Source organism: Caloenas nicobarica, chromosome 1 (assembly GCF_036013445.1).
Source record: "Caloenas nicobarica isolate bCalNic1 chromosome 1, bCalNic1.hap1, whole genome shotgun sequence".
In the NCBI taxonomy this organism is placed as follows: domain Eukaryota; kingdom Metazoa; phylum Chordata; class Aves; order Columbiformes; family Columbidae; genus Caloenas; species Caloenas nicobarica.
The window spans coordinates 87,212,609-87,238,414 of NC_088245.1; the positions used below are offsets into that span (position 1 = coordinate 87,212,609).

The 25,806-nt window shown below is 44.9% G+C and overlaps 1 protein-coding gene across 4 annotated transcripts; it reads right to left on the reverse strand.

Annotated features, from left to right (window-relative positions):
* Positions 1–2,389: 2,389 nt before the first annotated feature.
* On the reverse strand, positions 2,390–24,412 carry PEX5 (peroxisomal biogenesis factor 5). Of its 4 annotated transcripts, none has more exons than XM_065651723.1 (16): positions 24,236–24,412; positions 23,507–23,698; positions 22,958–22,993; positions 22,654–22,786; positions 21,829–21,963; positions 20,601–20,706; positions 19,338–19,428; positions 18,890–19,006; positions 18,417–18,509; positions 18,133–18,252; positions 17,446–17,589; positions 15,118–15,188; positions 14,757–14,972; positions 14,451–14,616; positions 14,104–14,261; positions 2,390–2,473 (listed from the first exon to the last, which is right to left on the reverse strand). In XM_065651723.1, the coding sequence occupies exons 2-16, from the start codon at positions 23,654–23,656 to the stop codon at positions 2,422–2,424; spliced, it is 1,788 nt and encodes a 595-aa protein (XP_065507795.1). In that variant the 5' UTR covers positions 23,657–23,698; positions 24,236–24,412; the 3' UTR covers positions 2,390–2,421. The 4 variants fall into 4 exon arrangements, with proteins under 4 accessions (XP_065507795.1, XP_065507768.1, XP_065507778.1 ...); XM_065651696.1 differs by lacking the exon at positions 2,390–2,473 and adding an exon at positions 12,515–13,734 and having other exon boundaries at positions 24,236–24,411; XM_065651706.1 differs by lacking the exons at positions 2,390–2,473; positions 24,236–24,412 and adding exons at positions 12,515–13,734; positions 24,173–24,219.
* Between the last annotated feature and the right edge of the window lie 1,394 nt (positions 24,413–25,806).

Sequence of the window (25,806 nt, forward strand, 5' to 3'; positions counted from 1 at the left end):
AACAACTCTTCAAACCTGTCATTCATCCATAGTTATTAGGAACATATAAGGAGTACCTCAAGCCATCAAAATTGTTAGTAATAAGCCACCAGGGAAAACATAGCCATGTAATTCAAAAAGAGTTTTTTCCCAGATGTCTTCTCTCAACACCTTCTTCTTCTAGGATGCATGTTCCCTCTCTTCTGCAGCATATGTGCAAAACTTCTGAAGATTTTAACACTGAAGCTAAATAAGATCTACCAAGACCAGCGTTTGAAAAATCCAGCTGTTGAAAAGTGACATTTGATCACCTGGAACTAGACTTTATTACTTTTATTTTTCTGAAACACTTAGAAATGTGCTGACTGGCTCATAATGCAGTAAGTTTTCATTCACGACTAAACAACATTGTCAAAATGCACAGATGACCTCTTGATAGATGTTTGCTTTGCAATCGCTTTCACACTCTCATCCTATCTTTGCTGTCTCAAGGTTACTTTCCTGTTAGAGACCACAATGAGTCAGTTCTCATTCTACAAACGAGACCTGCAAAAAGGTGACAGCCAAGAGGGGGAATTTGCACAACTCTCATTTATAGTTTTGTCATTTCCCATGGCCAGATTCAGACTGAACTATTTATCACATAAATTACTTTTTCTGTTGTCTTTGAAGTTTATCCTATTATACTGGCTGACTCGTTATACAAATTTTCCCCAAATTAAGCTGTACATGTGTTAAGACAGTAAAGAAGTTCCATCCAGCTCTTGATGAGACTTCATCTTGATTGATCTTCATCTCTCCACTACAGATGATTTCTGGATGAAACAGCTGGGTACATCTTCCTTCATTCTGAGTCACACAGACTCAGAAGTCAGATGAGAAGAATTATAAAGGTCACAGTAAACCATAACAAAACTCATCATCATATGTTAGCAGAGCTTGGATACTTCAGAGCAATGATTTCTCTGCATCTCCTTCTACAAACATATCACAATTAAAAGGTTTAAAAAAATCAGACAGGTTTTCCTATTGCAATCAAGCAATCAATCAATTCCAATTTATCAAAATTTTCTGTTTTACTACATAATTCGTGGCAATAGAAGACTATATCATTAGTATGATCAATGTCTTGAGATACAATCAATCTTGTGATAATTAAGTAAAGTCTTCAGGTGAGAGTTTGGACAGGATCACAGCAATACTTGGCATGCTTACCAAGACTTTAAGTCTGATTGAGTCAAGCCTGAACCCAATGTTACTGGCAAGTGAGAATGGAAGAAGATAAAACCTCTCAGGAGAGATGCATGAAAAATGTTCACAAGTGACTTTGTGAACTGTTCTCTTAATACATAGAGAGATCTCATAATGAAAAGGCAATGTTTATCTATATTAAACTATAAACAATACATAAAATAGACCCATTGTTCCTTTCAATAGCTTCTTTAATGGCAACACCACAAAAGGGAATACAAAAAATGACAGAGGCCATGGTAAAGCAAGAGCATTGTAAAACAATTTACAAAGTAAGTAATGCTGGTTATATACTCACATTTTGGTTATGCATCTAGCAACAGAAGCAACATGCAACGTTTTTACATCACATAGTGCGGGACATCTGATTGTCAGCTGCAGGCGTAATAGGTTACACACTCCTCACATGTCTTTTATCTTTGAGTCTCTTTCATATGACTAAATATGATAGTTCTTGTGTTCATGGGGATTAGGGGGATGGAGAACTGTGCAAGGTAGGATTGAGAAATACACAGCTGCAGTGCAGCATGAAAGAGAGCTCTCCCATTCAGTGTTTCTGTGACAGAGGGGGAAAAAGGCAATACAAGCACAGACAGAGATCTAGGTCTCAAATTTCTTGCTGGGCCTGCATCTTCCCTCAGCATTGCAGGATTTGCAGTCTAACAGCCACAGCCAGGGAGAAGGGGACGCAGAAATGAAAGCTTGTCATTGAAACCAATTGCACTGTAATGTGGAAGGTGTTCATGTTCTCGCGCAATGTAACAAAAGCCACTTCCATCGCTGTGTTCACACAACAGCCAGGCACCTCTCTGGACTTTGTGAGAAGACGTGATGTCATTGTCATATCCCCTAGCCAGATTGGTTGCTTCTCTTATCACCCTGCTCTTCCCTTGGTAGTTGGAATGTTCATAGAGAGTAATCTGGGGATTGTGCAGATTTTCAGTGATCAACTGCAGAGATGTGATTTTATCATTCATCTCTTCACCAACAAAGCTATGTTCACCTTCCTCAAATACAAGTAACTTGCCTGTATAGCTGTGGTGCTCATAAGCCACCCAAGGCCGACCTATTACTTTCACTGAGGAGATACAATCATTCCAATCTACATCTTTTAGATTGGCAATGTCACTGGTGAATTCTTTGGAGTAACCCTGGAAGTTGGCATGCTCATAAATGATGATTTTTCCCATCTCAGGAGGACTTCTGTAGTTTGGATTTCTTGCTGTAGGAGCTGGATGACAGCCTACAGAAGAGGAAAAGAGAAAATCAAGAAAATAAGCAATGCCGGTAAGAAGGCTTTTTTCACCACACACAAAATGCTGGAGAGGGGGGAAAAAAGGACAAGTAAAATATTTTTAGCAGAGGATAAATATAGCAGCAGCTGGAAAAGAGTGAGGGCGTGACACAGAAACTTGAATTTGGAAGAAAAAAGTAAAATGAGATATGTACACCAAAATGGTCCAGTTTTATTTAGTTGTGTATCTTGGTTTATGTATACGCACAAGGGACATCTGAGCATTTAGTTTAACATCTTATTGGTATATCCTAAAAATAATGACATAAAATAGAGAACTGGTGATAAATCAGTTTATAATTGACCCTGCATTTAAGAATTATTTTAGAAACTGGAATTTATTGTTAGAACTAGTTTTCATGATCCACATTATATTACAAGTAAGGAAGTAGAGACATTCGATCAATTTCTAAATGAAAGTGCATTTTGTACTGTAAATAGGAGGAAAAAAACTATTCTGCTAAGGCAGAACTCAACTTTTAGACTCACTGAAATAATTTATTTCTCTTTTTGCAAAAAAAAAAAAAATCAGATTTCATGGCAAATACGTCTGAGGGAAAGAAACAGTTACTGTAGTTGATTCTGGCAAGGGATGGGAGAAGATCAGGTCTGCCTAAGTAACATTAAAAGTCTGACTAAAATTGACAGACCTGAGCAACACAGTCAAACAAACAAACGAAACCAAACAAAAACCACAAACAAACAAAAAAACCCCCTCACACACAAAAAACACCACCACCATAAAAAACCCACCTCACTTAAGTCTCAATTAAAAAAAAAAAATCTCTACGTGATTGTGGTGGTTAACCCCAGCTAGCAACTAAGACCACAACAGCCGCTCGCTCTCTGCCCACCACCCCGTGAGTGGCACAGGGGAGAGAACTGAAAGGAAGGGAAAAACTCATAGGTTGAGATAAGAACAGTTTAATAAGACAACAAAATAATAATATAAATAAAGTAAAATAAGCAACACTCAATGCAATCCCTCATGGACTCCGATCGCACCAAACAGCCAGCCCCAGAAAATAGAGCACTCCAGTCTTGAACAGCCGATCCCAGCAGGAAAGCAAAAAGGCAAAGGGCAAAAAAGGCCAAAACTGCAAGGGGCCAAATTCCAATGGAGCTCACGTGGAGCTCCAAACGGAACAGAACCAAAAGGTCAAACAGAACAGAACTAACTAGCCGGAAGAGCCAGCTCCAGCTATATACTGAGCATGATGTTAACGGTAAGGAATAGTGAATTGACCAACCTGGATGTCAGTCTAGGTGCTGTCCCGTTTGTGCCTCCTCCCAGATGCTTTGCAGCTTCAGCTGTACAGTTGAAAAAGTCGCTCACAACAGCCAAACTACCAATGAGTTCTTACAATCTCTTCATACCCACCCCAAAACACATCCTAGCTACTGAAAGAAAGAAGTTAGCTCTTCTCAGGCAAAACAGTGGAAATCTAGCGTGTTATCTCATTATTCTCATAGCAAATCCAAACCAAAAGACCATGCTAGCTACTGATAAGAAAAGTTACTAACTGCATAAAGAAAATTAACTCGATTTCAGTCAAACCAGCATGGTGATTAAGAACATTTAAGCATTTCTTCACAGTTATGCTTGAATTTATAGAGGTTGTGAGTACCCAAACATTATTGATTAGAGCGCTAGAAAAGTGACCTTCTGCCTATAGAAAAAATCATAATAATACCAAACCAGTTAATTTTGCTGACTCAACATAAAGATCCTACATCCATATTTGTAAAATATGCTCACTTTCACCCCTTTTGTAGCAATGGCTCTCTCCACCCTCTCCCTTTGTAAAGTGTGCTTATCTTGCAGCTGTCTTCTCATCACCTCAAAGATTTGTTAAATTTCTGCAAATACATACATCAGATTCTCACATACGTTTTACAGCTCTCATCCCAACACTTAAACCTCTTTCTCTTCAATGACATTTCACAGAAGCTGCCCAAGAAGCCACTGAAAGTTTTCATGTAAAAAGTGTGCATCTCACCTTGATGTCAGCGTCTCAGATGGGGAGAGCTGGTGGCACTTCGCCCACCCCGTGCTGCTGTTTCTGAGAGGTGGTTCATGTGTGTCCTGCTTTTGTTAAAAACAAGTTTCTCTTTTAGTGAATTTCCCTGTCAGCTAAAGTCTTCTTACTAACTGCAGTTTTCCTGAAAGCTAGATACATGTTTTGGTAGACATAGCAATGGAATGCAAGCTCATTGATAATGATGCATCTTGCGAGATGCGCAAGCAGAAGGTGAACTGAAAATTGACCAACTAAAGTATTCCATCCCATTCATGTGATACTTCATATAAAAGTGCAGGATCGCGAGGATTTTGTCCCTTTTCCTTATGGCCGACTGTGGGAGAGGACGTTGCGAGTTGTCCCTGCGAACTGAGGCCTAGTGACAGACTGAATCCAGCTCCGGTTGGCTGCAGAGTCCAGTCCAGGACTTCAGGTGCCAGCCCTACATCTGCCAGAACAGTTGCCGGGACTTTCAAGATTGGGTTTGTATATTTTGTATTATTTTCTCTGTTTTTATTGGTAGCATTAGTAAAACATTTTTAACTTTTCCAACTCTCTTCTCTCTGGGAAGGGGGGAGAGGGAGGGGCTGAAGGGGGAAGTAGGGGGAGAGGGGGTTAACAATACATCTGCCACAGTTTTATTGTCACCCCGCAATCAAACCACAACAATGTGCCTGTATTTATACCTTGCACAGACATCTTGTGAAACTTCCCCATTCAACAGAACTGAGGAGTGGCTAATATTACCCTCAGAGATAAAAAATCATTAACTCTTTTATTTAGGTTTTGGCCTTCCTACAACCAGCTACTTTATTGCTCTGGTTCCAAAGTTCATTGAAGAGCGAGCATCTTGATAAACCTTAGACCTTTAATTCTTGTTTGTCTTTATTCTCTAGAAGCCAGCTGCATCACAGTAATAAAAACAGATCAAAGTATTTTGTGATGCATGGGCTGTAGAATTTTTTTGCTTGCTTCCATTTACAGTTTTTCTTACTTGGGAAGCACATCTGAGACATAATGTTAGTTTTCCAAAGGGTTTCTATGTGACATATCCAAGTGACAGAGGTGGCATAGATTTTTTTTTTTTTTTTAATTCACTTTCCCCCTTCTCACCTACATAGCCATTTGAGCAGCTGCCTGGATGCTGAGCTGGTAAAGCAGGGCAAGGAGGCTCTGGCAGAGCTGCAGTGGCAATATTTCTGTTTATTTTCATATTGCAGGTTTACTCTGTAATATATTTTCAGACACGTTAATTGGCTAGCATGCTGGCAAGCTGTACTACAGTGGCAGGAAACAATGGGATCTTTGTTAAAAAAATGAACAAGCTGCACTGATGGTGAAAGCAAATGAGCGACTGTTGAGCTTCACAGAAAAATACAGATGGGAAGTGACCTCTGCAGGTCTTGAGTCCAACCCCCACATCTCATAGCTGGGCTGAATCTAAACTTACCTGGGGCTGCTCAGCACCTGCCTGAGCAACTTGCCTTTCTGAGCAACTCCAAGGCTGGAAATTGCCCAGCTTCTTCAGGTGCTGAACCATCCTTGGAAGAGAGTGTCTCCTTCCTTACCAGCAGACATGAGAAAGCTCATAAGGACTCAGAGGAGGTTTAGCGGTTATTGAAGCAAGCAAATCAAATATCCACGAGTTCAGTAGTGGTAGATCTCAAATATACCTCAGATACAGGCAGACTGGCCAGGCACCGTGTGCCATCCTCTGAGGGGAACCAAGGAGGCAGGGGCTGTGAGCCAGTTTTTCATATACCAGAACTCCCAAGGAAAAAAAAATCGTAGTCGTGCTTACAGCTACAGAGCAGATGCATCCCTTGGTTGCTCTAGGTTGTCATTAAACATGACATCAAGGGGCAACATTTGACCAGCAGGGCTTCTTTCAAGGTCACAGTTATAACATGCCCCACTGTAGGATGCTTCAGGGACCCCTGCTCTGTCAGGTAGGACGTTACGGGAGAAGATTAGGAGCTGGGAAGGGAAATAGCACACCCCTGCCAAAACAGGCAGCCTGTACACTAGCTGCATCTCTTTCTTTCAGTGGTCCTTGTCTGAGCCCATGGTGTGCCAGATCACAGAACCAAGCTAGCGCAAAAATACATAGGGTTTTTTTTCCACATGGTTCATTCTTTTACTGCTCTGCAGAGGCAATTGCAATTTGCATTCTGAAGCCTGGAGGGGAGAAGCAGGACCTCACTTTCTAGCAGCATCTAGATGTGAAATCAGCTTTGCTATACTGCCATATCACACCTTTGTGGCATTCTTTCATGTGTTGCAGTGAGCTCACCCTACACTTCAGTGCTGTTGGAAGGGTGAAGGCCCCATTCCACTCCTAAACCATGGTGTCCACCAACTGGTAAGAGAAGGAAGAATGAACACACCAAAGGGAGGAATGTTTGGAAGAACAGAGACTAAAATAGTGTAGAATAGAATGCATTCATGTTACCATTGAACAACATTCATTCTTCTTAGATTGCTAGTATGTTTTACTCATGAAATTATTTAGTTGTGTTTCTGAAAAAAAAAAAAAAAATATAGACATAATTCAGCACAAACTAAACATTCTCATCTTTCTCGGCACCTGCATACTCAGGAAAGGCCTTTAGACAAATGCATGAGCCATGAAGGCAACACAAAGGGTGAGTCTGAGTGTGTTTCCACTGTGCTATGGAGTGATGGGGGCAACAGCAAACTCCTACATGCCTCACTCCTCTCGGCAGGGCACCAAAGCTGGCAGTAAGGCTTTTCATGGCACCAAAGAAAAGCAAGAGGTGATAGTGATGGGACACGTTAACACAAAAGCTTGGCAAAGGATCTCTGTTTTCATACTCCTAAGCTCACAGAAAGAACTGAGCTCCTGGTTCTAAAGACCATCTTTCCTAGTATTATTGGAATTGAAAACTAAATGTATTTCAGTGTCTCACATCTCATTTATATAATGCTTTACGCATAAGGAAGCAGGCCACCGAACAAAGCAGAATACCACAGGGTGGAGGTAGGAGTTTGAGATTGGAAATATTTATGATTTAGGGGTTTTTTTCTTAGTTTTTCTTATGGGACGTTATTTTACCCAAATTTCCCCACACACCTCTCCTGCAGAAATAGCAGTATTTCAAAATCCAGGAAAGTGTGTTACGAAAGCAAAAACCAAAAGAAGCAAACTCAAAAAGGGTAAACCCTTCTTCTTTTGCCCTCAGCAGACAAAAAGCAGAAGAATCAACAAACAAAGAAAAGAATATCCAGAGTCTGAAAATGTGCCGAACTACATTATGGAAAAAAAATAAACTACATTTGAACAAATGAAGACTTTTTGTGCTTCACAGCAAAAATAAGTAAAAGATTTTTATGTTTTTCATAAAACTAAGTGGTTTTTGTTTGGTTCAGTTTTTCTTATGAGGCTTAATAGTGAGCTTTTTTTTTCTGTTTTCCCGTAGAAAAATTTCCAAATACATCAAGGCTCTTATGTATTTATTTACTTTTCTCTGTGGTTAGCTTCTTCATCATGGTACTACTGGATTCTATTTTCCACTAGATTGCAGGGTGTTAAAACAATTTCACTTAATGCTGTGGATATCATATATGCACCCACTTCACAGTACTGGAAAAGGTCAGATGGTAGAAAAATCAAATTAACAAACTCCTTCCCCCTTCAGATCCTCTTGTGTTCCCATACTTCGCCACAGTGTATACACCAGTTTGTATCTCAATAATTACTCATCTCTTTGATGTTATTTAAAAATAATGGGGTAAAAAAATAACATCACACATGAACTGCATTTCTCCAGTTCCCAATTGCTATTTTGTCTGGTAATTGTCAACTCAAGGGAGCAGTACACTGGTTTGTATTGGAGGGGGTTATGTGGTTGAGGAAGGTGGCGTTTCAGTTTTTACTATCTTGGCAGTTGTTAGGGCTGGTCAAGCAATTCTTCATCACAAAGAGGAAATCTCTTTCTCACTTTTGGCTCTAAGACTTCTGTTTCTCAAACAAAACAGCCCCCAAAAGTACAACATGGGAACATGCAACCGGACCACAGCCCACCCACTAATAAATATATTCATTGCCAAACCCTTGAAGGAAAAAAGAGGCTTCCTTTTTTGCCTAGTATCTCACACAAACTCCCATTTTTTTATCTTTTCTCTGTGTTTGCTGCTGTGTTTTACTGTGCTCTCCAATCGCCAGTGCTCAGTAAAGTGGACTGAACAACACTACTTTTTCAGCAAAGACTAAAAGAGGGACAATAGCGCCCAATTGGATGAGTGCTGCACATGCACTCACAGCACTGGGAGCAAGCTCCACAAAAGATGTGCTGAAAGAGAGGCAGAGCAAACACAGAGTGACAAAAGCCTTTTAAGTCCCACTTGACAAGAAACAGAAGACAGAAATAAAAGAGAAGAGCTTTCCTAACTATTATTTCATTCCCAAAGTCTCCCCTTCCCAGACAAAGGAAAAGGCAACAAACTGTGAATAATTAATTGTTTTACTTCAAAATGGCAGAAATCCGACTGGGTTGCTTTCTGCCCCTATGTTTAACAAATGTGCAAATGGGTTTCCATGGCATGGTTGCTACACTGGAATCTGCAAACACAAAGGCTCAGACTAATTAGATGCTTAGTACCAGTGCCAAAAAAAAAAAAGGGGGGGAAAAAAAAAAAGGTAAAGCATCACAGACCCTCTAAAGATCCTAGCTTCAGAGCACCACATTTGGCTAGGAAAGCTCCTCCAGCTCACAAGAGCCACATAATATTCAGAAAATGCATTCAGCGTTTTATTTCTCTCATGCTTTTTTAGGAGGTTGTGCTCCTATACCCTTTAACAACCTGGTACTCGACTCAACAGTAGGTGTCATTTCTGCTTAAGAAATGCCAAGAGAGAAACTGAAAAGTTTCAAGAAAACCTACCCATCCGGCATCAGATTTTCAGTGGATCTCTGTACCTACAACTCTTCTAAAGTCACGGACAGTTACAGTGTTTTAAGGTTTCAAATCTCAAATCAGGCAATACCAGACAATGCTTTGTCATACTAAGCAGAACGGTGACCGGTGAAAGGTTTCTTCTTGTCTTTTGTGGGAGCAAGGAAGCATGTGCTGAGGTGAACAAGAGACCACCATATGGAGAGCCAGAGTCTGCTCTGACAAAGTGGCCTGTCTCTGTTGCTGCTTTGCTGCTGCTGCTGGTGAGAGAGCCGCTGTGCCATTTTCAGTCCTTCCTCAGGAGCAGACATTCCTGCCAAAAGGTTTCTGAGCATCAGGGACTGAGAGGAAGAAAGAGGCATGGTGTTTGTGGTCAGGGCTCTGAGGCAGGCTAGGGTATGAAGGAAATATTTGCAATACAGTAAAAGCAGAAAAGATACAGGAGAACGTGGTACAGAGGTAGGGAAAGGGATCCCCCTGGGAAGAAGTGGACTGTACTAAGCCATCTTATTTACAAAGGAGACACTGCAGAAGGGAGCAAGAGAGATTAATAGAAGTATAGGAGGGTGACTCCCTAGATCAATTATTTGCTATGCCTCACAGTACCAGAAGTAGGAGACCACAAAAGAAGAGGTAGCAGGCTTAAAACTAAAGAAAACACTTAGATATCTAAATACAGTTATTCTGTCCATCCATACGACATTGTAGACATCAAAAGCACCACTGGGCTTAAAAGTCAACAAGACACAGGCAGAGAATAAATTCAAAGGCCATGAAACAAATATACTGATGCAACTTATGGGTCAATCAGTCTTTAGCCAGTGGATTCCTGGAGAATCTGGGAAAGCACCTGCTATGTGCTTGCCCCTACACTCTTTCCATGAATATTCACTTCATGTCACCACCCCTAGAGCATTCCTCTGAAGAAGGATTGGTCTGAGCCCCTTCCAAACTGGAAAGATTTCGACACACACAGGCAAAAGAGGTAGGAGCGTGGGACCCAAAAAAAAAGAGAGATCTGGGGATTATTATTCAAGAAAACCCAGAGCCATGAGGCTCAGCAGCTCAAGATAAGGAAACTGCAGTGGTAAAGCAGAGTATACAACAACCACCTTGACAAGTATGGAAGCTAATGACAAGCACTGCAGCTAGAGGTATAAGGATCTCGAAGTGCACATTTTCATTTGCTGTTATGTCCCAGCTGAGTGTTGAGTAAGGCCAACACCAAGAGAGACAAGAGATTCTAAGACTTCTTGGGGCCTTAAGCAGCAAATAAATAAATCACTGAAGGAAGTAATACAGCAGAAACATAGCAAGTGTGGGTGGAAGAACATGTACCTTTCCCTTTGACCACATGTCCAGCACCCTATGAAAGATCTAGTTTGCGTCCTGTGATGCCCATGGATTTGGTGAAGAACAAAGAAGGGCTTAGGGTCCCTCACATACTTTTAGTGGTGATAGGCCCTGCCATTGTTTTATACATTGTGGAAAGTACAAGAAGGGAACGTACAAAAATTGCAGAGCACAATCATTTATAAGGCACTCAGCTATTTGATCCAGCATTCAAGTCGGGCCTGTTGTGACCATGGGGTTGGATTAAGGACCTCCAAACATCCCTAACTGCATTATCTTTCTGTGAATCTAAAATGCCCAGTACCTGCTACCCACCCCTGCTGTCCAGCAGGGCTGCGCAACAGATGTGGCTGGAAATGCACACTAGACCCTGCTCCTTTCCCCAATTCAAGAGGAGGATCAGGATACTTACTGACCTTCAGTGCAGGCCTGGTTCAGAGATGGCCAGAGATAGGGCAGCAGAGGGCAGGCAAAAGGTATGAACTAGCACTAGAATTCAGATGTGATGGGCAAGCAGCTGTTCCCTGCAACACCGCTCCATTCCTAAAGACAATCCTTAACAGGACGAGGTTAGATATGGTCTGGCCAGAGGTAGCCCAATCTTCACTCAGCTCTGCGAGACTAAATAGGAACTCATGTCTAGGTTAAGATCTGGCCTTAGCAAAGGTAGCACAGATGCTGAGAGATAGAGGGAGGGAAGCAAGAAGGATTTACAGGGAGAGAGGATAAACGATGATGGTCACTCTAGCTGCAGGGACAGGAAGGGATGTGTTATAGGGAAGAACAGGAAGCACAAAGTCAGAAGATTAAGTAAATGGCAAGGGAAAGTGAGACAACTAGGATGCCAAGGAGAGGAAAGGCATTAATGGCACTTGAGGATGAGAAAAAGTGAAGGCCAAGCAGTGATAATAGGAGCATGAACAGAGAGGAATGTGATACAGTGAAGAGGCCAAGGAAATTGGTGGTGAGAGAGACAGCAGAGAACTGGGGAAGGGAAAACACCTGGACAGCAGACGAAGAATAGCATAGGCACTAATGTTTTCTTTTGTTGAGCGGAGAAGAATCTGGCAGAAGGATTTAGATCAGTAAAAACCAAAAGTCACATTCTGACCAGGGGCAACATGTGTGACCAGGACACAGCAGTAGTGCTTTCTTTCCTTTTAGATAGCACAAGCAGTTAATTGTTCTGCATGCATTACAGCAATTGCAGAACAGTGCATGCAGGTTTCAGTGCCACAGTGCTGGATGGGAGACACAGGGGAAGCTAGAGGTCAGAAAACAAACAGCAAGAACTATTCTCTGCACATACTTTCTGCTCTTGATTGTTGCAGTAGTGAGAGAAAAACGTCTCTGAGATAGAGGTATGAAGAAACAGGTGCCTGATAGAACAGGATGGATAAGTGCTCCCTGTCTAAGCCCCTGGTCTTGACTACTGAAGCAGTCAGGTTCCTCAAAGAGGTGATCAAATGTAACTCAACTTCCCCCACTGCAGGTGGCAAGAAAATTAAAAAGAATGCTTCACTGACACTTAAACCTAAGCAAGGAGGAGAGAGACAAAAAAAAAAAAAAAAAAAAAGCACGCTTTTGGTACAGGGAAGTTCTTCTACTGGTTTACAGAACTGAAGCGTGAGGCTACATCAAAATGAGGTCCTTTAAGCTTTATTTGCATATGGGCTACCAATGAAACAAAACCTGGGTCAAAAGGGATGACAGAAACAGAGAGGCTCTGATCTATCTTTTGAAAACCCCAGAGATCTGTATTACCCATCGCATGCAGCTCCAGAGGCACAGAGGAAGAGGTCATTTTGGTAATTTTAATTCTCCCCCTTTATTATACAAAATACTTTACAATTAAAAAACATTTTCCCCAATAGAATCATATACAGATATTTATAATTAATAAGATTCAGTTGCAGACAAGATGGGAAACTTCTGCACAAAGGAAAAACAATAACAGATGATCAAGTGAAAATTAAGACTTCAGCCCTTCCCCACCATATTCTGGGAGGGGAGGTTACATTTTAGACTTTTATTCCTATCACATTCCCTCAGGAATGAACTCTGGGATCTCCTCCTATTCCAACAAGCTAAGGGCCTCCACCTGTGTCCCTAGCATAATACTCCACTCTCTAAAGGTTCATGAAGAGACACTGAGAAACTAGCATCTGGCTGTACCATGAAGTTACTAGTACCCAGACCAGAAAAGGGGACTGCTGTCCCCAGTTTTCCCTAGCAACCCACATATACACACATGCAAGCACATACATGGGGGAAGCATGCTCAAAACCCAGAATTTTTCACCCTTGCACCAAATGGCAATCCCACCCCACCAAAGCAATCTTCACTCAAGAGGCTTCCAGCAGGTAGTCCCTGCAGAATGGTTACCACAAGGTCTCATAGCCAAGCTGGGCATTACTGCAAATGCAGCCTGGCAGAAGGGCTGGATGGTGCTGTCTTCCCCACTTTGATCATCTGCCTACCAGCAGAGTGTCTGTCAGTCAGCCATGGAGGTAACATGAACTGCTCGGAGATGCTCAAGCCACAACAGACAGGTAGGGGAAGTTGCACACTTAGTGGAGGTCCTTGAAAAAACAGTTTCCAATGATCATCCCTACCACAGCAGAGATATGTGTGAACCTTAGTGAACACTTGCTCTCTAAGGAAGTTCATTGCTGGGCTGAGCCAACCCTGCACTCGCAGGGAAGCCCATTCCAGAGTCACTGCTGGAGACCAAATGCCTGAAGCAGTGTGGGAAGATCACGGGCATCAGCTGCCCCATACAAGTCACTCTGCCCCAGCATAGAGAGGGCCATGCGGAGGGTGCTCCAGATGTTGTCAGACATAGCGCCTTGCTGCCCCCGCGGACCTCTGCTCTTCTGTTGCATGTGCAAAGCCTCTAAGAAGTGCTCCACAGCCTCACTGTCAACATGAGAACATACACAGGTTTACTGGAGAATGTGGTACATCTCATACTCCCTCCCCCATTTGCTTCTGAAGTACTTCCACTCCGAAACAGTTTCCTCCTCTTCACAAGGTCCTGCCTTACTCCAGAACCATTAACGATCCCGTTCTCCCCTCTTAAGAGAAACTGAAGTCCAGATGGCCCCCACTCCAACTGCATCTGCTTGACATTTTGTTCTCAGAGCAGTCTCCACACTCACTCTGCTCTCCTATGCCAAGGTAAGGCTACAGGCAAAGCATGGCACTGCCCCAGTCACCTATCAGAGTCTCTCCCATAAACACACGCACACTCATGGGTCACAGCTGATCTGCCCATCCTATGCTCACCGGTGAGCGCCTAAGTTGATGCAACTGATGCCCAAGTTGTAGCGAGAGCGGATATATCCTGGCTGGAGTTCCAGTGCCCGCCGATATGCAGCCACAGCTTCCTCACTCCGATTCCCATTGGCCAGGGTGGCACCAAGCTTGTTCCATAGAAGATGGTCCTGGAAGTGCAGGCCGAGAGAAAGGGCTGAAATAAACTGGATCTTTTAAAGCTCCAAACCAACCCTCCCTCCGCCGTGTGTCTGTCTTATTCCTCTACTCCAAAAATGTACCACCCATACAAGCAGCACCTCCACCCAAACCTTCACACCTCCAGGTACCTCCAGCAACCACAGTCTGCCCTTTCTTACATTGGGGCGCACACTGAGCGCAGCACTGAAGCAATCCACAGCCTTCTCGTACTCGCCACTAAGGTTGAAAAGCACACCCAGGCCACACTGAACATCAGGATCCACAGTCAAGGGGTTGCTGCGCACAGCTGCTAAGAAAAGCTCTTTTACCTCCATGAACAACGAGCTGGAAAAGCACAGAAAAAGGGTATCAGTGTACTGTAAAGAGATCTGGCCTTGGGTTGCTACCTCTGCTCCTGCCTGAACCAGTCACAACCCTCCAAGAAGTCTTTCAGCTGAAGGCCCTAATTTGTCACCCTAACTCACTCAGACAGCAGGGAACCTAGGACACGCTTGGAAGGCCCCAGGTTTGTTCCCGAGACACTCTCCTCCGGTTCCTTCTCCAGCAGGTGGGCATAGTCTGGTTTATGGCGTAACCAGTCCCGCAGGGTCTCACATGCCTGCTTCTGCAAGGACTCATTAGTGAAGCTGACCGCTAAAGCCATAAGTGCTGTCAAGTTCCCAGGCTGCAGTTCCAGGCACCTGAAGGTGAAAGAAAAGTGAACACAGTACCCAGACACAGGAGGTAACATAATCAAGACAGAGCACACCATGCAAGTCACATGATCCTTGTGGCACTATGCACTAGACAAAGAGCCATGCTCAGAAGCTCTTCTGCAACACTCACCGTCTAAGGGCACTGATTGCCAAAAGCTCCTGTTCATTCTCTGCTTGGGTAGTTCCCAAATATTGCCAGGCCTGGAGAAGATAAAGACACAGAAAGTCATACTTCTTCACATCCAGAGAAAAAGATCAGCCAATAAACCACAGACACAGATTAAATTCACCATATTATCCCACACATTTTTAGAGCGAGACCAAATATAGGCAAGTATACCTATTAGGCACAGATAAGTTTATTTCAGAAGACATAAATACTTCATGGCACATAGGTCCTCAAGGACAATAAAACTGGTGTTGTTACAGTGAAACGAAGTGAATGTCTACATGGAGATCTATCATAAAGCAACTGTTGGCAGTTTTACACTTTTAAGTCACAGAATCTCCACTTCTGTGGTCAAAATGCAAAGGAAGGAGGGAAAAGCAGATCTCATTTCCTTAGAACAAAATGGCAAAGTGGCAGTGCTACTAATGAGACCACCAAGGCAGGTAGCTATATATACTTGTGCAGTGGTCCACTAGCAAGTGATAATCTTGGGGAGTTGACTGACAGATCTGAAAGTACAAGCGCTGTTATTTTACTGAATTTTCAATCATCCTCACACCAGTATATGAAAACCACTTCCATCTCCAGGCTGCTGACATAGGAAATAATTAAAGCACTAAACTAAAGTACCTGTTCACTTCATGTTGATAACCACACCCCTTGCTCAAAAACAGGCTAGATAGTTGGCAGGACTGTCAGCATGAAAGACCAGTTTTTTGAACATAAGTCTCAAAATGCAGGATCAACTGTCTCAAGGAAATTGTTTCATTAGCAAAGACGCAGACACACTGCACAAGCCACCACAAGCAAGAGGCAATCCAGTACCTCAAATCTCTAATGCCTCACCATATAGCTAGCTGCAACTCAAGAAGATCTGATCAGTGATAACTACATAGTGTTCTACAGGCAGAAGAGCTCAGATTCAAGCTAAAGTTGTGATTTGGACCAAAGCAACCATGACACTTCCTCCAGAGCAACTGTTCAAGTCTACTTGATCACTGCACCATTCGTGAAGTCTTGACTTCTCCTGTACTTTCTGCAGAGTCGTAGTAGAAGAATTGAGAATGTCTTCAATACCACTAGCCAGAACTGGCCCAAGATTTCTTCCCCTAAGGTGCCAGCTACCTCTCCATTGTGCTCAGTGTGTAGCCCACACTGCCTATGAGAAGAAAGTGCTGATTCTAAAAGAATATTAGCAAGACCTTTTGACCCTTTCAAAGCTAAAGTAGATCTCCAAAGCCTCTGCTTACTTTTCACCTACTCCCACTACCCTAGAAAGTTAGAAGTCTGTATTCCCAGAATCCAAGGACCTCTGTTCTGAGAGGTCACTCTCATCTGCGCCTCAGGAATAACAAATTAGGTATTTCCAATCATATACAATTAGCAGGGCTTGAATCAGACACATTTAAAATTCAGCATGCCCCCCCGCCCCTTAAGATTCTTCTTCCCCAGGCTGAACAAACCCAATTCCCTCAGCTTTTCCTCTTACACCACGTATTGCAGTCCCTGAATACCTTACTGATTTCCACTGGACTTGTTCTGTGCCTGGGTCCTTAAGGCAAGCACTCCAGAAATGGGCAACATGAGCGTATTTGCATTCTCCCTCCTGCAAATATCCACATCCCCTACCTCTGGAGAAAGGCACACAGGCTATTCCATCTCACAACCCATCCCACAGAAGCTGAAATGCTTTATGGAAATAAGTATTCACTGAAGTAGGAGCTGGAAACTTGTCTTCAGTATAAAAACAATTCTCTAACCCACAGCTTCAAACAAAAACTGTGAAGATACCCAAGCCATCTCTCTCAACCGCTTGAGTTCCATATTCTCCTGGCATCTAGATGGAAGACCTAACCAGGACTAATCAGTCTAACAAGCTGCTCAGAATTAGTCTTTAATACAGATACTGAAAGCAGTTATCATCTGCCATAAGCATCTCCAAACTTGCAACGCCAATAAACAGTCCCACAGAAGAAACTTGAGATAAGAACTCCTTGTCTTGGCCTCCTGCATAGTCTCACATGCTCCAAAGATTTTACACAGCTTTGGTCCAGAGCCTCTGCACTTCTTGTAACTGACCTTAGTCATAAACCTTCTTGCTCACAGTCCCCCTGGGGATTCACATACATCAGCTATATACCCAGAGCCACAGAAAAACTAGATGTTTTCATACACTCCGCACAGCTAACACTGAAGTGAGTTTTCTACACACACCTTAACATCTCACAAATGAAGGATCCGAGTAGCAAGACACCTGGCCAAGGCCTGTTATCTCTGCTCTTAACTCACCTCCATATGATCTGGCTTCTGTTGCACTGCAGCTTCAAAGAGCAAGACAGCATTGGGGAGGTCACCTTCCTGCAAGCACTTCCGCCCCTCCTCAAATGCATCTGGGTGATCTCTCATGGGATTATCTTCCTCAAACTGGTAACCCTAGCAGGGAAGACAGACAGGGGTTCATGCTAGGGGACAGGCTTAGCAAGAAAAGCACTACCTACCGTTTAGCACAGTCTAGTCTTGCTCAAACTGCAGACCAGCCAGCACCTTGTCCTTCTTTGCTAGTTTGCAGCAGATCAGACAACAATGGCACTTCTTCCTGCCTGCTCACTGCTGAAAAATTCCCCCAAACCAGACAGGGAATAAGTTGCAACAGAGACTAAACATATGGGGTGGGTCCTCCCAGCTTGGGGTGGGATGAAAACACTTGCACTCATTGCAAGGAGTCCCAGCATCAATTGGTATTTGGTGTTGCATAAGAGCTAGACAACATTTGCAGACAAGCACAAGTGAAAACTTATTTGTTTAACCCTCAGCTGATCTGGGATGAAGGTGCAAGTGACAGTAAAAGATCCATGCAAAGAGGAATCCTAGCAGCATTTGAGGCCTGTGGAGCTCACCTGCAAGGCAGATATACTGCCAGTTTCCTCAAGGCAGTTCATCACAGTGCTAGGGCTGAAAGATCCTGTTCTCTATTACCTTGTCATATGATGAGGAGCCGAGGTCTTCATAATCAGAGAGCCAGGGGTGAGCCTCTGCATCTCTCTTGGCCATCTCCTCCCACTCTGCCTGAAGTTTGTCCCAGAAGTCCACATCTGACTGAAGGGAGAAGAGAACACGACTACTGTAACCCAACCATAAACTGAGTTCTATATACACCCCAGAGAACACCCTCTTAAATGTTTCTAGCCATCCTCACAGCATGCAAAGGAGAGAGGTAACCCTCAGCTGGTACCCCAGCCCAATTCCTCCATCAGCTTTACCTCCACAGCAGTCTTTGCCTGCTCAAATTCTGTATGAAGAGTTGACATGTTCCCAGATCGCGCAAACTGATCCACCCAGGCATCGGATGCCCCCTGGGAGTTTGGAAAGAGAAATACACCTTTCTTTTTAGAATTTGGCAATGTCAGGGCACATTCCAAACCAGCAGGAGGGTCTGTGATGACCCCTCCTCCCCATCAGCAAGAACTGATGGCCTGTAAAGTGGAAGAGAGTTCATTTGGATATCCCCTTTCCCCCAGGTGCTATGGAAGAAAACTTACACTGCACAAATAGCTTCCCAGCTTCTGGCTAGATTCTGCTAAGAAGAGCCCAGCAGCCCCTCCCTTGCCTCCCCCAGCCTAGTCATTAGTAGAGCACTGCTGAAAGTTGAATTTGCCATTCTCCCTCACTCCCAGATTGCACACTGTTGCAAAAAGCTTTCCTCCTCCAGAGCACATAGGGCTGGGGCTCCTACCTGCTGCTGTATAAACTCAGCTGCCCATTGCTCTGCCTGATCCTGGTCTCTGTGGGTCACCTGATTAGCTTCGATCGATACCCTCCCATCTCCGATCTGGCAGACAAACTTTAGGAACTGTGGCAGAGAAATGAAACAAGGGTAGAGCTGGGCAGATATTTTGCCAATAAGCCCTCCGCCGGTGCCCCCCTCCTTCACTAAGAGGACTTCTCTCTGCAAAGTGAGCACAAAAGGCCCAAAAAAGTGGGGGAGGTCAAGACTTCACCAACCATGTGGTAGACATGGATAATATCTAGAGTGAATGGTAGGGGCTCAGCTTCTAATAGTCAGGGAAGAAATGGAACGCAGGACAAGAGGCTTTAATCCTTTACTGTCTTCCCCCTTCCCAATTCCCCACACCCTTTATTCATGCTAGATATCTGTCAACACCAGTCAGAGAATTGCTCACCTCAGAATTCTTGAGTTTTGGATCATCCACTTTAGAGAGGAAATCACTAACAGTTTTCTTAAGATCATCCTCAGGCTGATATTCCTCATACCTGTGTTCAGAGGCAGTAAAAGGGATAATCTAATAACAGGCAACCATGGATTCTTTCACTTACAACAGTCTACACAATGGGCCAGACAACTGTATTGAGGGATACACCCCCCGCCCCTCAAAGTCTCTGGGTTTCTAAGTGATTCAGTACTTTTATCCATCTGCAAAAATTTAAAATTGCTACTAGGTTAACTGACTGACCGGTAGCAAAATTAAACAATTACAGTGACAGCACAGTTCTGAAGAACAGTCTGGACTCCTTGGCAAGGATTCTATGAGACACTGCAAGTTTCAGCACTACCGAAAACAAGGTCACACATCTAGGAACAAAGAAAGTAGGTCGTGCTCATGGAAGAGGAACAGCATCTTGGAAATGCATGGGCTCCACAGAGGATTGAAGGCTCATAGCAAGCACACAACTCAATGTGTTGTCTAGCTTACAGCAGGATAAGAGTAGTCCCAGGTGTTATCACTACACTCAGTCTTGGCCAAGTCTTTGGAACTGGTGGCAATAACATGTCTATATTTGCAGAAAGGTATCAGAAAAGGCAAGAGCCATGAGGAAGGAAAATCTAAATATGCAAAATCTCTTTGAGGGAAAAATCTAAGAAGCCCAAATTGTTTGCTTGTGCTTTGGTTCTTTAATTGAAAAACTTGACTGTAGTCAGCAGTTACCTATACAGAGAAGATCCACAGCAGTAGACTGGTTCCTCAGTCTACAACACAAAAGCACATTAAAATAATGTCTGGAAGGCTGAATCTAGAAACACGCACAGAGAAGGCTGAATGTGGTTTTTTGGATAAGGAGAATAAAGTGGTGAAAGTTTATGACTAGTAGAGTCTAGTACTTAAGATCTCTAACTCTAAAAAAGCAGCTGTTGTGGAAAAATGTTCTGCTCCTGAAATAAATTCAAGGAGCTTCGCATTAGGCATGAGATTAAGTTAGCCTACATGATCGCAATATCTTCCTGGAATGAGAAAATAGAAAAGCTAGGATCTCTTAAAAACTTCAGTCTCCAAGCATAGTTTCCTCCTTTCTCTGAAACCAAAGGCCTGAGAACATCAATCTAGGTTAAATAACTGAAAAGCATTCAGACCATAGCAAATTTCTATCACACATCCAAATTCCACCCACCCAAGCAGCAATAACTAGCCTTGAGAAGACAGACTCACCATTTATCTGCCAAAGACTGGTCTTCCAAGTCCCCAAGCCACAGTTTCTCCTCTGACTGCTCTAGGTATTCTTCTGCCCACTTGGCAGGAGACACAGACAGCGGATCTGCATAGGACATCAGGAAGAATGGGGAGAACAGTAAAACAGGCAGACCATCACTCAGATTAGCTTCAGATTTTGCTCTCTCCACTTTACACAGTTAGCTAACATACAGAGAAGACCTCTTCAAAGAAAGATTGTTTACACCTGTTTCTCCTAACTTTGTTTATTCTGATCTAAAAAAAAACCCCTTAGGTTCAGACTGTGTATTAATACAGATGCCACTGTGGCACCCATAACCTTATGACTTTCTGCTTTAATTCCACATTTTTTTCATCTGCTCCATGTCGGGTATAATGTAGGTCAAGAAAATCAGCAATGCATTACAAGTCTCTGTCAAAAGCACAGCCAACAAGCACTAGGTTTTCATCAGAACTTTCTCGAAGACCTTTGTAAATGCTGATTTATATTCCCAGAATTTTTCAGAGTGAAGGTCAAAGGATGAGATTAACTGGTTCTCTATAGTGGCCACTCCTGAAGAAGGATCCTGGAATAGCATCTATTTAAATCTTACTCATAACTTCCAGTTTAGGTCATGGATGACAACAGGACTCCATTCCAGCCCCAACTCTATACACAATGCAGGATGGCTTTTCAGATAAACTACTGGCTTGCTTGAAATGAAGAGCTTAACCTTTGGGCCAGAAACATTGACTTTGCACATTTCTGACATGCAACATCCCTCTACCTCCACGAAATGGACAAAAAGTATTTCACCAAAGCACACTAAGTAATATTCACGTTTGTACCAAAGGCAAATTTAGCCTTAAGAGAGGGAATTACATAATATGTAAGCAAGAAGCAGTACTAGGCCATCTCCAGAATTTGCATGATTTGAATCATAATAACTTGTATAAAAACAGTTTGAACAGCCTGCTTCTCCTAAGCTCTCCAAGTAACCTAACCTAAAAACAAAAGACCCTTACACCTGAATAAAAGCTACCACACCACATTGTTCACAATTTGGCTAAGCAGCATCACCCACCACCTCCCCGCTAAAGCTGCTACAGTAAACACTGACTGCTGGGTCAAAAGCATTACTCCAATTTCACATTCAGTAACATTCCATTATACACAGGCATGTGACTGGGCAACATCTTGACAGTAATTCCAAAAGGGACCCTTCACCTGTCACTTCAGCAATGAACTCCTGTGACCAGTCAGCCTCATTGTAATCTGAAGAGACATCACCAGCACTATCTGCTGCAGCCAAGAATTCCTGGGTCCAGTTTTCAGATAGTGCCAGGGCTGCCACACCTGGAGCTACAAGAAGAAAAAACAGAAGTGAGGACTGCAGCACTCAAAGGCATCGTTTAAGTATTCCAGGCCAGCCCTCATCATGTCTGGTCTTTCTCTTTGTTAGAATAAAAGCACAGAAAGATTCCACTTGGAAGGAATCTCTGGAGGTTGCTACTGTTCTCACAGCAGGTCAACACTAAAGCTAGAGATCAGTTTGCTCAGGAAATTCACTAGGTAACTTCTGAACTTGTCCAAGGCTAGCAATTCCCCAGCCTCCCCAGCCATCTGCTCCAGTACTGAACCACCCTCAACGGGAAGAAATGTTTCCTTTTATCTAGTCAGTTCCCCTTTCTGCAAGTTGTGTCCATTGCACCTTGTCCTTTTGCTGTGTATCACTGTGAAGATCCTGGCTGTGACTGCTGAAGAGAGCTACTAGACACTCCATCCCTCACACCCCTGCCCCTTAAGATTCCTCTTCGCGAGGCTGAACAAACCCAGTTCCCTCAGCCTTTCCTCTTACACCATGTCCCTAACACCCTACTGATTTCCACTGGACTTGTTCCAGTATGTCAGTGTACTGGGAAGCCCAAATCTGGTAAACAATACTCCAGATACAATCTCACAAATGCTGAATGGATTGGAACCACACTGCTAGGAGCTCCATCATAACACTGAGATCTCTTCCAGCTCTCCACTTCCTCTAGTTTCCCTCACCTCGCTGAGGGGCCTGTCGGAAGCTTGACTGTTCAATCTCTTGCATCTCAGCCAACAGGTCATCCATCTTAAATGTCTGGGGTGCACGGGACAGTAAAGGTGCATTCTGCTCTTGCAGGAACTCTCCAACCAGCTGACATAGATGGATTACAAACATAGCAAAGAAGATGGAACAGGCAAAGCCACGGAGCATGGGAAAAACAAATGGGCTTGTCAAAAGGAAAGATTAATATAAGATAAGGGGAAAAAGAGCAAACACTGTTGATGAGAAAAGTAGTAAGGAGATGCATCAACCTAGTCTCACCTCATCTTCAGTGGCTACTCCCAGTGGTTTGGATACCTACAAGGAATAGTGGGCAATTACCTCAAAAGCTTTTACCCCATACCCCTCTCTACATACACCCTGTGACCCACTCAGTTTACAGCTTTCTTTTCCTTGAACGTAGGCTGTCAGCATTTCCTTGCAGTAGCTGACTGCTTACGTGGAGGCTAAAGGAACAGGAATAACTTGAGTACTGTCCAACTCCCCGTGCCACCACTTTCTGGATTAGGGTCTGTGACAGTAAAGAATACAGCTCACCACAGCCACCAACATAGTCTGAGTGCCCATAAATGCAGCTTCCACAAACAAGTCCTCACCTCGCAATGCTGCAGGACAAATCAGGTAACCCTGTGATCCCTTTCCCCGTAAAAAATGCAACACGGCACCTATCTGCACCCACAGTCCCCTCATACTGCTCACCCCACACCCTACTTCAGCCAGTGCACCCCTATCCCATGCTGACCTACCCAGACACGGGCAGGCCCCACATCCAGCCCCAGCTCTGCAAGCAGAGCAACCAGTGACACTCACGGCTGCAGGTCCGGGAGCCCCAGGGGGCCAGGCCAGTGGGCCCTGAAGTCCTTCCTGCCGCAAGGCTTTGTCCTGGGTGAAGTGGCCAGCCAGTTTCATGAGTGGGTTGGAGCCCCCACACTCCGGTTCCACCAGCTCCCTCATGGCCATGGCGCCAGTCAGGGAGGGAGCCAAACCCCGCCGGGCCTGCACCTGGCCCCAGGGCAGCACACACAGCGCGTGAACGCGACGCGGAATGACCGACTACCGGGAACGCCCGGTGCCGGGCCCCGACTCAACTGCCACCCACCAGCCCCCCCTGCCCTGCGGGCCCGGGAGCCTGCAGAGGGACACCAGCCAACTCCAGCCATGCCCCCACAGCGCCAGTTCGCCCGCCGACTCCCAACGCGGCCGAGCGCAGGCCGGGCAGGCACAGCTACCGTAGCCAGGAAGAGCCTCCGCCTCCCGCCGCCCCAGGGAGCGGGACCCCATGGGCCAGAAGCGGGATCTCCCCGAGCTCCCTCCGCCCTGCCCCAGCCCGCCCCTGCCGCCAGCCCGGCCCGGGAGAGGACACCCGTTCTTCAGGACGGCAAGGCCGCGGCCTCCCCAACGAGTCCCGCGCCCCCGCTGCCCCTCCTCCCAGCCGCCCGGACGGCAGGACCCCCGCACCGCCCCGGCGCTCCTCACCCCGGGCACGCAGGAGCGGGGGCCGAGAGAGAACAGCTCGGCAACGATCCCCCCACACCGTACCTGAGACTATCGGAGCTCACAAGGTTCACGGTGCGAGGGGCGGGGCCGGCTCTTAAAGGGAGAGCCGCACCAGAGCGCCTTAAAGGGCCAGACTCCCTTAGGCTGCCAGCGCCCGAAGGCCTGTCCCCGTCCGGCTTAGGCCCCGGCCCCGCCTCGGCCTCTCGGGTCCCTTCAGTCGCCCGTGGGGCAGCAACAGGAGACATGGTGATGCAGCTGGAGCTGCGCCCGGGCGGCTTCAGCTCTTCGGGATGCAGCCAGGGGGGCGGCGCTGGCGCCTCTCCATGGCACCGCCCGCCGTCCGGCCCCGTGGCCCTGGTCTCTCCCCGCCTTTCTCCCGCAGCTCCTGGGCCGGTTCCCGAGCGCGGTGCTGCCGCGCTGGCCCCGCACCGCTGGCGGAGAGGACGGGCGTGCCAGCGCGGGCTTTGCCCGTCTCTGCTGCCGCCGCTGGAGCAAACCAGCGTGTATATAGTGCGTGCATATACTGCATCAATATGCATAATTGTATGGGAATATAGCGCAAGATTGGCGAGGAGGTTAGTTGAATGTAAATACGCTCAAAGTGACTTGCACCTGTCTGTAGAAAAAGCACATACATCACACTAATTGTTTTACTGGCCTTGTGTGCTTGATGAGTAGAACCTCTGTGTTAGATAACATAGGCCTGTGAGAAACTCCAGGCACCTTATCACTATGTCTGAGATTCCTGCTTTGTTGTGAGAAAGAGCGGGAGGCTGCGCCTGCCTGAAGCCTTGAAATCCAGGCGAGCTCAGCAGGCCCAGCGATCTTCCAGCAGGGCTGAACTTACCAGCGCCCGCGTCCCCGCTTGTGTCACCTCTGCCTGGGAGCTCAGGTGCGACTTCGGAGACCACCCAGTAGAGAGGTAACTAAAATAAAACTTGCTCTTTGCAATGCATTCGTGGCCTCTGGCTCTTCTTGCGATGTGCCTGTGTATGTGTACACAATAATGAAAACGATTTTTGCACTAACAGTAGCTGCAGCCTGCCTTACAGCAGGCTACAGGTCTCTGGCCCAAGTAGATAGTCGTTGTATAGGCACGTGGAGAATGGGAGATTCTTGTAGTAGTTGTGAATGGCCCACACGCATCTGGCTGATGGACTGCTACTTTAGTATTTGCTTTGGGATCACTAAAACGTTGCAGCTGGTGGTAACGGGTTAAAAGTGCCCGCATTTAGCCGAAAAGTATGTGATGGCTTCAGATAAGCCAAAGAAATGTCAACTCCTTTACAGTTTCCATCCTTCTACATGTGTGATTCCAAAGGAAGAGCAAGCCATCTGGAAAATCAGAGTTCATTTGTGTATAGCCTGTAAGAGAATGGGAAAAGCAAAAAGAGGGGTTTGCATGAGGTGAACTGCCTCCTGTGACATTAGGGTACTAGAAATAAACTGGTTTTAGAATCAAATCCCATCTTCTCCTTTTCAAAAGGAATATGTTCCTCTGCAGGGTCCTTTCCAGACTTACCAGATACAGCTCAACTATCCAAAAACTGATGTCTAGTGCTGTTTAGACACTATTCTTCAGCAGTATGTCTTCTTGACTGCCCTCCTTACAG

Bases quoted from the DNA above. Each gene is read 5' to 3' on its own strand.
- PEX5 (XM_065651696.1), bottom strand. From the start codon at position 23,656: ATGGCCATGAGGGAGCTGGTGGAACCGGAGTGTGGGGGCTCCAACCCA. The intron at 22,994-23,506 runs GTGAGTGTCACT...TATTCCTTGTAG, and splicing joins GGGCTCCCGGACCTGCAGCC to GTATCCAAACCACTGGGAGT. The intron at 15,189-17,445 runs GTGAGTTAAGAG...TATCTTCTCCAG, and splicing joins AGAAGCCAGATCATATGGAG to GCCTGGCAATATTTGGGAAC.